Here is a 13,113-nt window from a genome sequence, read left to right on the forward strand (position 1 = left end):
AAGTCCAGGCTGGGGGGGCCCCGCGGCGCGTGGCCGACGTTCGGCCTCGCCGGCAAGTACTGTATAGTATTGGGCGCGCTGGGCTTCACCTGGACGTTCGCGCCGTTGTAGGGGCTGGGTCCGGCGACGTGGCTGGTCATCAGTCTCGGTGGCGGAGCGTGGGTCTCGCCGGGATACGCACCGGCGGCGGTCGCCGAGTGGCCGCCCATCATCCCGTGGCTCATCATCGGGTGGCCCATCTTGCTAGGCACGCCGGGGCTGCCGGTGTGCGACGTGGTAGGGCTGTAGCTCGTCGGCGCGCCCGCCAGACCCATGCACATACCGCCTACCTCGCCGGGCTCATTGCTGGGGCCCATGTGGCAACTGCCGTTCATCTCCCCGCCCATCTGCATCATGTGCATGCCGTGGGGGTTGCCGAACGGCATTATACCGGCGTTACCGGAGTGCATAGGCTCGTTGCCCAGAGAGTTGCTCGCCGCGGTGTTCGTCAGCTGCTGACTCATCTGCGCCAAGGACGTTATGGGGTCGAAGTGATTTGTACTCATGGCGGTCAAGCTGCCGAGTCGGCCGCCGATGTTGTTGGGATTGAGAGGCACGTTGTCGGAAGGTTGACTCACGTTTATGGACGGCCTGCCGCACGGAAACGAAGCGCCAGGACCGCTCAGCGATGGCACTACTGTCGTGCTGCCGGAATTGTTCGGGTTTACCACCGACGGCTGCTGCTGCTGCTGCTGTTGTTGTTGTTGCTGCTGCTGCTGCTGTTGTTGCTGCTGCTGCTGCTGTTGTTGCTGCTGCTGCTGCTGTTGTGACTGCGCCTGCTGCTGTTGTTGCTGTTGTTGTTGGACGTCCTTCGCGGATGGTGATGATGTGTCGGGTTTCGTGGTAGGCGACGCCGGCACCGTTCGCGGGGGACCCATGTCGGGTATGCTGGTATTGTGCGGCGCCGGACTACTCTGCGCGCTCGCGCTAGATTTGTTGCCCGGTTTCGCGGGATCCGCCGGGGTGTGGGGCGCGGCACTGCCCGGCGTGTGCGGCGTGTGCGGTGTGTGAGGACTGTGCAGGGAACCGGCGAAGCCACGGTTCATGCTGTCCATCTGTACGGGACTCGCGCCTTCCGATCTAGTTGGGAACTGACTGTTGCTGTCCAAACTTCCCGACAACATTCTGCTGGACATCTCCGACGTACTGCCGGTATTCCTGTTGCGGGCCAAAGAGAACGAAGAAGCGTCGTTAGATGCACGTACATGCAAATTACATGATTATGTACTTGTTATAATTTAATTAAATGGCCTACTAGTTATACAGGGGTAATCGCGGTACAACCAAGGGGAGGGGATGATTCTTTTTGGAAAAAATAAGTCGAAAATGTGGAACGACAGTTTTCTCTATGAAGCGTTGAGGTTTCCGAGAAAATCGACTTGGAAAGTTAGTCGTATACGTACACTTAGCTAAGACGTCGTTGAATGGATACAAACCATATCTGATACGTGTTGTGCAACCAACACGTTAATGTCATGTAAAAACCATCACACGCTCCCAAAGCAAGAAGCATATTCGTATATTCTCGATTAGTATATCTTGACATTAAAAAGAGTCGATAAAAACTGACGGTTGAAACTTCAAGATGGCAAAATAGTAAGGCATAGATCATAGCATCGCGCCACGAGTCAATCAAGTACCCTATATATACTTGTGAAAAGTTCCAAGTACACAAGGTCAGAGGACAAATTAGCAGATATTTACGTAGTTGAATTTCCATCCTTCAGACTCGTGTTGGGCTGTTTCTGGATCGTCAGTTCTTGCCCCTCAAACGTGCTGAGATACTGAAGCTGATGAGGGCTCGGTACCGGCATGAGGTTCGCCTCCTTCACGGCCGATGCGTTCACGGCACCGGTATGTTGCTGCTTTTGTTGAGCTAAGGACTGTAGTGTTCGGCAAAACATACCGTCCACTAGATCGAACAGAGAACAACATTGAATTCAGCAAAGCCGAAAGAATCGCAATCGGCGGGGTGTCGCGACAAATCAATAGGAATTTAACGAAAAACGTTTAATTACCATTTGGCGGCTGATTGTTAGGAAAATCAAGGGAAGCATCCTTTTGAGCAGTGGTGCCGCTAGGACTGAGAGCTGCGATGTGGGAATGAGAGACCGGCGTTCCCGGATTGCTGTGGTTCAGTCGAGCCGTCGACACTGCGGTGGCGGCCGTGGCGACCGTCGGATTCGGCGAATCCTGACCGGTCGGACTTTGTCCCGGCAAGTGGCTGGTCCTCTGATTACCAAGCTGGAACTGTCGGTTGCAGTCAGCCGGTGAATTCAGGGCCGAACTCGCGCGTGGTGACGGCAGCGACAGATTACTCGTCGGATTGTTCGGCGAGGATGGGTTTGGACTCTGGATCGCGATCGGTACGCTCGCGGACCGGGTCGTTTGATGATACGGAGGCGGCGGACCCTGACTTCGCGGCACTCCGACCATGTTGGCGCCGCGCAACGGCACCGCACCCGGATTACCCACATTTGACTGCAAACGTTTCAAGATATCGCTAAAAATATTGCCGGGGAAAAATATAATGCAGGGTGACGATGCAATAATCATTACCCACCTTGAATCTTATCTTTGAAATATGAGAGAGTAAGAGAGAGAAATTTATCTAGCAGAAATTACATTGACACTAATGGTCATCTGTAATTGGCTATAGTTATGCAAGCATGGATCCAATCCACAAAATTATGATTTTTGAGATTTTGCTACCAATGAGTAGTATACACATCTTCCTATGTAAAACTAAAAGATCCAAGCCCTATGGGCACTTTTAAAATTAATTAAAAAACAGTTTTTACTTCCCACTAGGTGTGCCATTTTTATTTGTTGCATCTTTTTCACCCATTTTTTTGTTTTGAAAGGATCAAGCTTGCCAATAAATACACTTAAAAAGAAGAAAGTGGATCATGCTTAACTTCTTGAACAATTGTAAAGAACCTCAATGCTATATTTTTTTTGTAATCATATATCAACTTCAGTGTTATATTTTTTTTTAATTATATAACAGACTTTCATCTTCATTTTTCTCAAAACGTACTCCATGTGAGTTGGATCCTTCTTGCATAACTATAAGAATTGTAAGTTTTCTTCAAATTTTGTTATCTAGCCACGTTAATGAGGTGTTCTTATTTTTCAAAGATATTCAAAGTGGTGACAACTATTACCTCTCAGCCTGTATAATTGCTAGAAATTCTCTCACGATCCGGAGGTGTCGAGTAAAATTTCATAGGAAAAGAAACATGTACCTTATTTTTGCCATCGAGAAACTGATGCTGCAATTTGTGCCAATCCATAGACGGAGGACATTGATTTGGTACACTGACGGGAGGAACATTTGAGGGAGGACATGACACGGTTGTTCCTTGCGCTGCATCCAGAGTGCTGCCGGGATCCTCTTTGTGCCCAGGAAACAGCATCATCTGCATTTTCCGCAGGGTCGCCAGCTGGACTTCTCTGTGCTGTCTTTGTTTCGGTGTCAGATTTTCGTCCGGAACTTTAACACCTTGAAGTGATGGCTGCAGACCTCCCGGGCCTGGGCTTGTTATGTTAGGACTGTGGCCCATGATAGCGTTATTAGCGGGTTGAGGATTGGCTGTGTCAGAAAGGATATTTTTTTCCAATTAGTCCTCCGGTAGTGTAAAACTAAAATATGGATTCAATCGACGGGCAATTTGGATTGACGATGTTTTACCCGAATTACCAGGTGAATTCGGCACAAGGCAAGGCACGTCTATGTTACCATCATCCAATGATGGTTCAGAATTAAGAGAGTTTCCACCGTTTATGTTTCGCAAGTTAGGTTGCTCGTTCCAATATTGCGTAGCATTTGGGTCTAGTGCTGGTAAATCCGGGGGTTGTTCAGTCGGAAAAGTATTATTCGTATTTCCCTGATGGCCTTTCTGTTTCATCATAGCAAGATTATTTAACCATTGAGCAGGATTTTGGCGAAATTGATTTACTTTATTGGGATGTTTCTAAAAGAATAAAAACGGTGAATATTAATGGTAATTAAACGACAACTAAATATATGCCGCATGAAATCGTAAGTTTACTAAAAATAACGTTTCAAGTGAGCCGTTTACGTTGAATGTGGTGTAAGTCAAACAAAGATAAATTAAAAACAGGTGTAAGAGGATGATACAAATTAATGTATGTATGTATGTATATATATATATACACATACATACATATATGTATGTACATATATATATACATATATATATATATATATGTACACACGCGTACTACTGTAACAAAATTCTTTCTCGCAACACACACACATTCACATACATACAGCTAGAAATGCAAGTTTCGCAATAAACCGCTCATATGATAGGAAACTTACAATATTTTTGGAATAAGTTAACATTGTTCTTGTAATACCTCCAAATACTTTTTAGTGTTTGGTTGAGCACGATGAAAGTCGATGATTGACGGATAATCGCCCCTCATCACAGCATCCGCGCCTTTATTCGCTAGTAGTGTAGAAAATACATAAATTTGGCTCTGCTGCTGCATATATTGAGCCTCCCCGCTGCCCGCGTTAGTCCCCATCTGTTTTCCCAGCACATTACTAACAAGTGGTTGAATGCCGTCCGCTGTAATAACATTTCCACTACAATCTACAGCAAAAAGGGCAGCATGATTATTCTAACGCAAGATTGACCACTGGATATTTAAGCATTGTATCAGCGCGCGCGCATACAAGCAAAACATTCAAATAATGACTCGGTGGGTGCAGGAACATGGAAACAAATCGATCTTACCAGGTAGATCGTCAGTAGGATTATTAGGATCTCCCTCTTGCTTGACCGAATTCAAGATCGGCTGATTCCCATTGGTATTTTGATTCTCCCCAGGCATCGTACCTTCGCCATTGGGCAGATCCAAGCATGGGTCCCTGGGACACTCAGCTGTGTCCTCGCCGGTCGTGTCGTCGTTGTTACCACCAGGACCTTCCTCCTTGATCTTAACCGGGTCGGCGTCAGGCTCATCCTTGACAACCGTAGTGGGCACACAGCTAGGCTCGTTGGGCTTCTTCTCGGTTTTCATGGCTGGCTGGCGTCGATCAGGACAGTCAACAATATCAGACCTCACTGGTGCTGGACGGCGAGAAGACCAGACTCATGGCCACTAGCACACCGTGTCCACGACGCGCTGGCTGCGAGCGACGGCCAGATGAAGAAACGGCGAGGGAAACACAGACAGAGAGAAAGAGAGAAAGAGAGACGGAAAGAGGTTAACGACCAGGTGCACGTCGACCGGTCGTCCGAGAGTCACGCGCGTTCACCAGACGGCCACCGCGAGCATTCTCGCGGAAGGCATGGCGGTGCGCCCACTTCCTGGATAGCACGGCGACTCAGCACGGCACCAGCGGTCCGTCTCGCGCATTTATCCACACCGTGGCTGGGGATGCCGAAGCTCCACCTGGGGTGCCGTGCTGCTGCTGCTGGTCGACGCTGGGCGATACGATCAGCGCGCACAACAAGCCGGCGGTCACAACACACGGTAGCACGAACGTCTCGCTCTCACGGCCGCACCGTGGAAAAATATCCCAAATGTCACCCTCGCGCACACAAACGCGAAAGAGAGAGACGGAGAGAGAGAGACGTAGAGAGCGAGCGGACGAGAGTACAGCGCGCGCCTCTCCGGCTGCTGCTTCGTGTGTCTCTCGCGCGCGCGGCTGCTGCGGCTACGGCTGCGGCGGTGGCAGAGCAGCAGCAGCGGCGGCGGCGGCGGTACGGTATACGCGGTGCGCGTTCACGTTAGCGACGTAGAGCTGCTCACCGCGCGTGAGAGAAAGAGAGCGAGAGACAGCGAGGGAGTGAGCGAACGAGAGAGCGACAGAGCGAGCGAGCGAGAGAGAGAGGGAGATAGAGAGACACACACAGATCGCGCGCGCGCGCGCGCGAGAGGGAGAGAGAGGAACGCGCGGACACACAATATCAACGGTGGTGCGAACGCACACTGCGGCAGCACAACCCGAGTAGCCTCCTCGCCGTCGTCGTACGCGCAAGCATTGTTCTCTCTGGCCCGACTTTATTTGTCACTTCATGGTCGCTTTGATTATTTATTTCTTTTACGCACGGCTGCCAACTGCAGCCGTCGAAAAGTTCGACATTCGGGGGAAGTTCTCGAAGCACGCGCGTGCAGTGCTAACGCGGAGCGGCGGCGAGCAGGCGAACAAGGACGCGACGATGCGCCGCGGCGCGGTGGAAGTGGGACACCGCCACGTAGGTGACCGCCGAGAAAGGGGGGCGCTCCGTGCGTGCGATCGGCCCCACGAGAGAGAGAGAGAGAGAGAGATCCACGCTCTCGCTGGCGCGCTGTATGTACAGCTCGCCCCGCGGGGTTACTATTTTCGTCTTTCTTTGGTTATATTTTCACCTCTCGTCACGTCCGACAGCGGTCGGCCTTTCGTCCCGGTGCCGCCGCCATCGTCGCGCTACGTCCACGCCGCGGGATTTAAAAAGTCCGCGAGACGGCCCGCTTTTCTCTCGCCTTTCGCCCTCAACGGTTCGGCAAACTCGAAGCCGATTGCGAAATTAAATTTGGAACGCGCGCATATGCAGGCGCGGGAGACGCACGAGCGGGTCGCGATCCGCCTGCATTCCCCGAGTTCCCGAGGAGCGCCGACGGCGACTTCTCGTAGGTGTCGTGGTGCGGCTCCTCGAGCGCGTGGTAGGGGCCTTCCTTCGTCCGGCGGCACTTTTGAAATTACCCAGTAGTTCCGCTGGTTCCACGCGGAAAAGCGCGGAAATTCAACGTAGGATCGTGTACCGCTCGATGATCGACATTGAGTTTCACGATTTCTTTCTCTCGCGCTGCACTCCCTCCCTCTTTCAATCATATATATATGTGGCTCTCAGATTATCTTCTCAATCTCACCTTTGCCAATTAAGCTCCAGCTCTCCTCCATTCGACCTGTGAATCATCGCTTTCGTCGATGAAGAAGAAAAATGTGCACGAGCGATGCGAAGATCAATTTGAAATTGACAGGAGTCTCCCCTCCGCGAATAGATCTTATCGATCAAACGATTTAGTCGTAAAATTGCAGCGGTATAAGTATTTTCAAATTCGGCCCGTCTGTCACCGACGAACGTGCTGAAATTAACGGATGATGACGTGAGCTTGGAGAGGCGAGAAAATCGCATTTTCGAGAAGTAAACGCGATAACCTGAAGAGCTAGACATTGCGTTGCCGATCATTTCACACGACGAAGCGGTAACGCACGCTGGCGACTGGTATGGACAACAATAAAATGTCGATGTTGCATCCGGCGTAATTATAGATAACGCGTGCGATACGCTTTTTATTAACCGAAATATCGCGTATTTCGCAGGTTAAACGGCAACATTTCTCGCATAGTTTCGCTCTGTCCGATGCAAAAATTGGTACAGATGAATATCTAAGACCAAAAACTATAGGATATAGATTTTTATCTCACTCGACAGTACTGTTTTGCTACGTAAAGAGGCATTTTTGTAACTTAAGCTGGCGTGTGTACGCGTAAAATTGATGTAAGACGAGGTATACGAACGAAAAGTGTCAATTGAACGCGTTAATTTGCACGTTAGGTTATGTCGCGCGACGACATAACCTAACTGCCGCAAAGCCGTATATTCCCGCACCATGATTGATCATTTGAAATTTTTATGCTGTGCAGCGGGTACAGATTGTAATATATATATATATATATATATTACTGAGGGGGAAACGGTTTCTGTACGATGACACAGTTGGAATTGGATCCTCAGTTTACACAAGGATTGCGCCTCTTGCACTCTACTAACAAAGACTCGGCGGAACAGCTGCGGGCGATGTTGGACGAGATGATTAAATTAAAATACGGACCGTCTAAGATGCTCCTCAATGTACTCCATAAGAAGGTAATCAACGATCATTTATACAACTGGCGAATTATGTCCGGTAAATTGGTCTTTAAAAAGAGTTCTGCTTATTTTTCAGTATATGACGGAGGAACTGGTGTTGAGTGATCACAGCAGTAGCAGCAGTAGCAAGAAGAGCAAAAGCTCAAGCTCATCCAAGCACTCGAGTAAGTCGAGCAAAAATAGTTCACCTGTTAATCTACCAGCGCGCGACACACCACCAGACATACTGCAGACAGACGACACGCTAGCGTTGGAAATTCTAGAGGACGACCTGACATGTGTCATTTGCAAGGGAATGGATGTCGGGGCGAGGAATAGACTTGTGGAATGTCTAGAGTGTCATTCTTTGTATCATCAGGAATGCCACACGCCACATATTTTAGATGCGCAGATAGATGCACTCATGCCGAAAAATGTCTGGTACTGCTCAAACTGTACCAAGTCTCAGGTGTGTGTATTCACCCACATTTACAATTTGTATGACAATTGTACATACGATTATATATCTTTACAGTTACATATACTTGTGGTGAAATTATGTTCCATCTGACTATGAAAAAAAAACTTTTTATTACTTTACTATTGATCGTTAACTATTTAGTGATCAGCGACGCAATTATTTTGCTTTTATTTCGCAATTATTTTGTTTGTTACACCATAGATCTCTAAGGAGAGAAGTTCACCGAAGACTGTACTAGAGACCAAATCGAAAGAGCAGAAGAAACCTGGCTCAAGTAAGTATCTCAAATGCGTATGCATTGATGACGTTTCTTATCGGGAGGAATTGAATTTCACCATTAAACCATCGATTTGCGCAGGTAGCGGAGCTAAGGTGACACCAAATATCCATATCATAAGTGCGGACAAAAGACTGAAAGACATGATGAAGAAAGCTAAACAAGATAAACGAAACTCAAATACTGCCACAAATTCGAAAGGCTCTTCGTCCAATTCGCCTGCGTCATCTTCAGCCAAGTCTTCTCAAGACAAATCGTTATTATATAAGATGAAGTCGGGGGTAGAATAAATCTCTTGACTTGGGAGGAAAAAAAGAAAACATTGAACAAATCTATTCAATATGCAATTATTCGATTTAGAATGATAACCCGAAACAAATCCCTGTCTCTTTATTGATAACGAGGTGATTTTGTAAATCGATTTTATTAATGTAGGATAAAAGGCGACAATGTTTATGATTTCTTTTTATGAATATATTTTCTTATGATGAGAATTAGTAAGAATCGCGCGTCACTCTCTATGACAGAGATAAAAGTCCTAAATAGACGATACCACTATATAGTATGTATTTATATTGAAGTTTAATCTCGAATTACATTCAATCGACATTAGTACAATTGGGCCTTTGTGTAGTGTCTGAATTTCTCTTACTGCCTATAAATACAATTCCATATTATACAATTTATTAATAATTGTACAAACGTGCCATGTAAATTTGTTATCTTTAAGCTTTCGCATTATTATTACAAAAATATTAAGTATGTAGAAAATAATGACATAATATTACTATCGCTAATAATTATTACACACATAATATCGTTCGTAATACAAGTCTGCGTTGACATATAGTTTTAATGTAAATATACAATAGATCATTTTTTAATACCTTTTTATTGAGATATATTTATAAAAGGAAAGCGATAAAATTATACAAACTTCACATATCTCGAGAGATTGCGTGTTAATTGTACTGTATATCGCATATACACAATTTCGTTACCGAAATCAATTCGTACCAAGTACGCCGATTCCCCTTTCTTCGCTTCTTCTTTTTCTTTCTTTTTCTTTTTACTGGCGTAACGATACAACATCGACCGGGGCTCTTCTTTCGCGTAGTCGAGATGCACAGTGGAAAACTATAACGCGCGCCAAGTACGTACTACTGTATACAAGATATACATGTAAACTCTCTCGTTGCCCCGCGAGCGCGGCGGGAGCGTGGCGGAGTCGCGAGCAATCCCGAAATTAACATGACGATACGTGACGCTTAATATCCGAAGATTCGTCGTATGTAATATTTCCTTTATTTTTCTTTCCCCCGAAGAGTCCACGTGTCCATCCGTATATTTATAGCGACGGTACTTATATAGATCTTAGCGCCCAGCTAGAGCTGTGAGATAATTTTTTACACACGGGCGACGATCATCATTTATTCATCGTGTCCGTCTCTCTCCAATTGCAATGTGAATACCCTCCAATATGAGACACGACTATACAGTTAGAAACTTTCGAATCCGCGTCGCGAGGGCCGAGAAGAAGCCGATCGCGCGCGCGCGCGCTCTCTCTCTTCGTCTTTAACAGACACTTGGATGAATCACGACAAATCATAGTGACTCAAGTGGGGAAACCTCGGGTTGGCTCGGTGGCCCTTCTACCTCTCTCTTTGTGTGTTGTGTTCTCTTTCCTTATCACACGCTTACAGTTAAAACGACCATCGAGATGATGGTGGGCACGGACACAGTCCGTCGTTAATCTTAATTGTAAGGGTTTAGCGCGTTTGCCTACGGTCAGCCTGTACAGCCTCGATAATTGCAGGTGGGCGAAATAACGAAGAGAATAATAACGTATGAGTTTCATTTATAATACCAATATATTTTTCTGCGATTTTTTCAAATGCAATTAGTCGTCGTTTGTCCCTACGTTGTCCCATTGAAAATTTGGCAAGAGTCGTTTCGTTTCCTCGAGTGTTCGCTTAATGTCTACTCGTACGCGGGATGGGGGGAGGACTAAGATATTATGTACAATGAGGGGGTGAGTGGGGGGGTGAATGAATAAAGGGGGGGGTACTCGCGAGGGGAGCTCGCAATTGCACGCGCACACATGTCGATACATACATAATAATAACACACGCACACATACGCGCAGCGAGCGCGTGACGAAGAATTTGCTATCGTGCACGTGCGCTTTTCCTTTATTCTTTTCCTTTCTTTTTCTCAATGTATTGAAGAACACACGCGCCTTTTTCCACGAGATACGTTTTAAGGGCTTCGTGACGCACACGCTAACAGGTTGAGATGAGTCGACGCAACATGATATTTTCATCTTTCTCGGTAATCTCCAAGATTCTTCTCTCGCAAATTCGGCTGCGCTGCGGATCATTCAGCTCTATCTCAAAGTAGAACAGAAAATCGATGACGATGACGTCAAAATGACGAGAAAATGACTACAATAACTCGCTTTCCGATCATGATTCGATCGCTTTCTCGTCATTTTGACGTCATTTTACCGTGATTTTCTAATCTACCTGGGACCCCAGACAGCACAAATTTCCAAGGAACGTCCCTACGTCTTAAGGACGTTCCTTGGAAATTTGTGCTATCTGACCGGAATAATATATTGGAATGGGCCATCAAGGATTGGACGTGACCCATTCGTAGAAAAGGATGCAGATATGCTGAATGTATCCTTTGTCATGTATGAAAGAGAGAGGATATTCCTCCAATCTATTTATCTATCCTTTTCTCCGACGCGGGCCGCAGATTTCTATAGTTTAATACAAGGAAGCTTCACTCCAGCTTCACTATAGAGCTCAATGGCGCAGATCAAACGTGTGCAATCGTTGCTGATCATTGGTCGACGAATTCTTTCTTTCTCGGTGATCGATTCCGCCCGTCTCTAATTCGTACCCTCGCGGAAACGACGACGCTTCCCGACGAAGAATCTACAAGAGAGAAATGCCCTCTCTCTCACGGGGAAAATTCGGATCGTTCCCCCCCATCCACGCGTGTTCTCGTTATCTTTTCTCTTTCCTCCGAAGCTTAACAAAGAGTTTAATCCTTAACTCGACACGATGTGTTTCAGATTTATATCTATACTACGAAGCATGACACACTAATATCGCCCCACGGCCGCCACGAAAAAATCACCTCTCTCAGTCCATTACGTTATAAATTACATACGACGTTGAATGCGGAATTGACAAGCTTTTCAGATGGATGGAGTCGACTTTCGACTGTACAACTTATACCGGAAACTCTGCCGCGTCTCTCTCATTTACGAATCGTAATTTTTCACGGGACACTTCGCGGGACGCGCATTTCACGGATTCTAAACTCTTTCTCCTCGAGTACGCACCGCATTCGTCGGCGTGTTTCCGCTTGAACAATCGCTCTGTTCGCGTCAAGTATTCATGCGGTACTTTTACAAGAGAGAGAGAGAGAGAGAGAGAGAGAGAGACACTTTCGAATCAACCTAATATTTCCTCACACCGACATCGATCGCTCGGTGTGCTTCCTCTTCCGCAATTTTTATTTTTATCGCGCCCCCAATACATGTGTGAGAAAGATCACACGAAAGGGGAAATGAGTGTTCCTAAAGGCCGTTCCACCACAGCGTAAATGTAGGCGTAAGGTTGTAGTAATAGTAGCAGCAGCACCGAATGTTGTAACAGATTAATCTACAACGGAGTAAAGATACGTCGTAACTTGATCGTGGCAATCAATCAGAATGCGGTCATCTTCACGCTCATGTCCACAAGAGCGACATCCGATTGGTTGGCTCTTACATCTTACGTAGTCGTGAAGGACCGAAGCTCAAGCATCTTTCGTAACGCACTTTACAACCGGTAGTAGTCATTTACAACCGCGTCTTACGACACATCACGAACACTTACAACTACGTTTACGCTATCGCCCAGACAACGGAATGTCTAAAACCATCGAGACATAAGACGTCTTTAAAACACAACGTCTGAAAAACGGCTTGAAGATATCTTGAAAACGTCGCGATTTTAGCGACATTCTGCTGCCTGGATATAGAACGGTCTTAACGCGAGCACGGAAACGAGAGGTAAATAAATATGAATAAATATGTAAAGAACGTTTTTTTCTCATTTTTTTCCCTTCTTTCTTCGGAGCCTCGCTCTCGCTCCTTACGTAACGCGGCAGAGTCGCGAGCATTTGTACGTTCATAAAGTATAGTGTGTAACGCTACATTGGCTTCTATCGGATTGCGCGCGCGAACACACATCACCCGAAATATATTTTATGCTTTACATGCGCCACGCGGATACCTTCCGATGCCGAATTTCACAAAAACATCCTGCGCTTGTCAGGAGGCCAACTGGCACCCGATAATAGCGACGAGATGTGTGTGTGTGTGTGTGGTGTATGTGTGTGTATGTTTATATATATTCATATATATATATATATATATATATATA

General features: G+C 46.6%; 2 protein-coding genes across 7 annotated transcripts in view; one reads left to right on the forward strand and one right to left on the reverse strand.

Annotated features, from left to right (window-relative positions):
- LOC106751959 (DNA N6-methyl adenine demethylase) overlaps nt 1-5,906 on the reverse strand; it is a 6,710-nt gene extending 804 nt beyond the window's left edge. The window contains exons 1-8 of one of the 5 annotated variants that reach the window (XM_014633279.1): nt 4,809-5,906; nt 4,426-4,664; nt 3,734-4,016; nt 3,288-3,634; nt 2,058-2,520; nt 1,744-1,951; nt 618-1,197; nt 1-503 (exon numbers count right to left, since the gene is read on the reverse strand). The exon at nt 1-503 is cut by the window's left edge and continues 804 nt beyond it. In XM_014633279.1, the coding sequence (XP_014488765.1) occupies nt 1-503; nt 618-1,197; nt 1,744-1,951; nt 2,058-2,520; nt 3,288-3,634; nt 3,734-4,016; nt 4,426-4,664; nt 4,809-5,094 (2,909 nt within the window). In that variant the 5' untranslated portion in view covers nt 5,095-5,906. Of the gene's footprint in view, nt 1,198-1,743; nt 1,952-2,057; nt 2,521-3,287; nt 3,635-3,733; nt 4,017-4,425; nt 4,665-4,808 lie in introns of all 5 variants that reach the window. The other 4 variants (XM_014633280.1, XM_014633278.1, XM_014633277.1 and 1 more) reach the window with 4 other exon arrangements.
- LOC106751961 (integrator complex subunit 12) lies at nt 5,899-13,063 on the forward strand. 2 transcript variants are annotated; one of them, XM_014633281.1, is made up of 6 exons: nt 5,899-7,286; nt 7,385-7,572; nt 7,709-7,931; nt 8,011-8,382; nt 8,596-8,668; nt 8,753-13,063. In XM_014633281.1, exons 3-6 carry the CDS (start codon nt 7,773-7,775, stop codon nt 8,959-8,961), a joined length of 813 nt encoding a protein of 270 aa, XP_014488767.1. In that variant the 5' UTR covers nt 5,899-7,286; nt 7,385-7,572; nt 7,709-7,772; the 3' UTR covers nt 8,962-13,063. The 2 variants fall into 2 exon arrangements, with proteins under 2 accessions (XP_014488767.1, XP_014488768.1); XM_014633282.1 differs by lacking the exon at nt 7,385-7,572.
- Nucleotides 13,064-13,113: the final 50 nt, after the last annotated feature.

Source organism: Dinoponera quadriceps, unplaced genomic scaffold, assembly GCF_001313825.1.
Source record: "Dinoponera quadriceps isolate SergipeBrazil2010 unplaced genomic scaffold, ASM131382v1 scaffold426, whole genome shotgun sequence".
Taxonomy (NCBI): Eukaryota; Metazoa; Arthropoda; class Insecta; order Hymenoptera; family Formicidae; genus Dinoponera; species Dinoponera quadriceps.

Coding starts and splice junctions, on each gene's coding strand:
- LOC106751961 (XM_014633281.1), top strand. CDS start 7,773: ATGACACAGTTGGAATTGGATCCTCAGTTTACACAAGGATTGCGCCTC. Junction 8,383..8,595: donor CAAACTGTACCAAGTCTCAG/GTGTGTGTATTC, acceptor GTTACACCATAG/ATCTCTAAGGAGAGAAGTTC. Junction 8,669..8,752: donor GCAGAAGAAACCTGGCTCAA/GTAAGTATCTCA, acceptor CGATTTGCGCAG/GTAGCGGAGCTAAGGTGACA.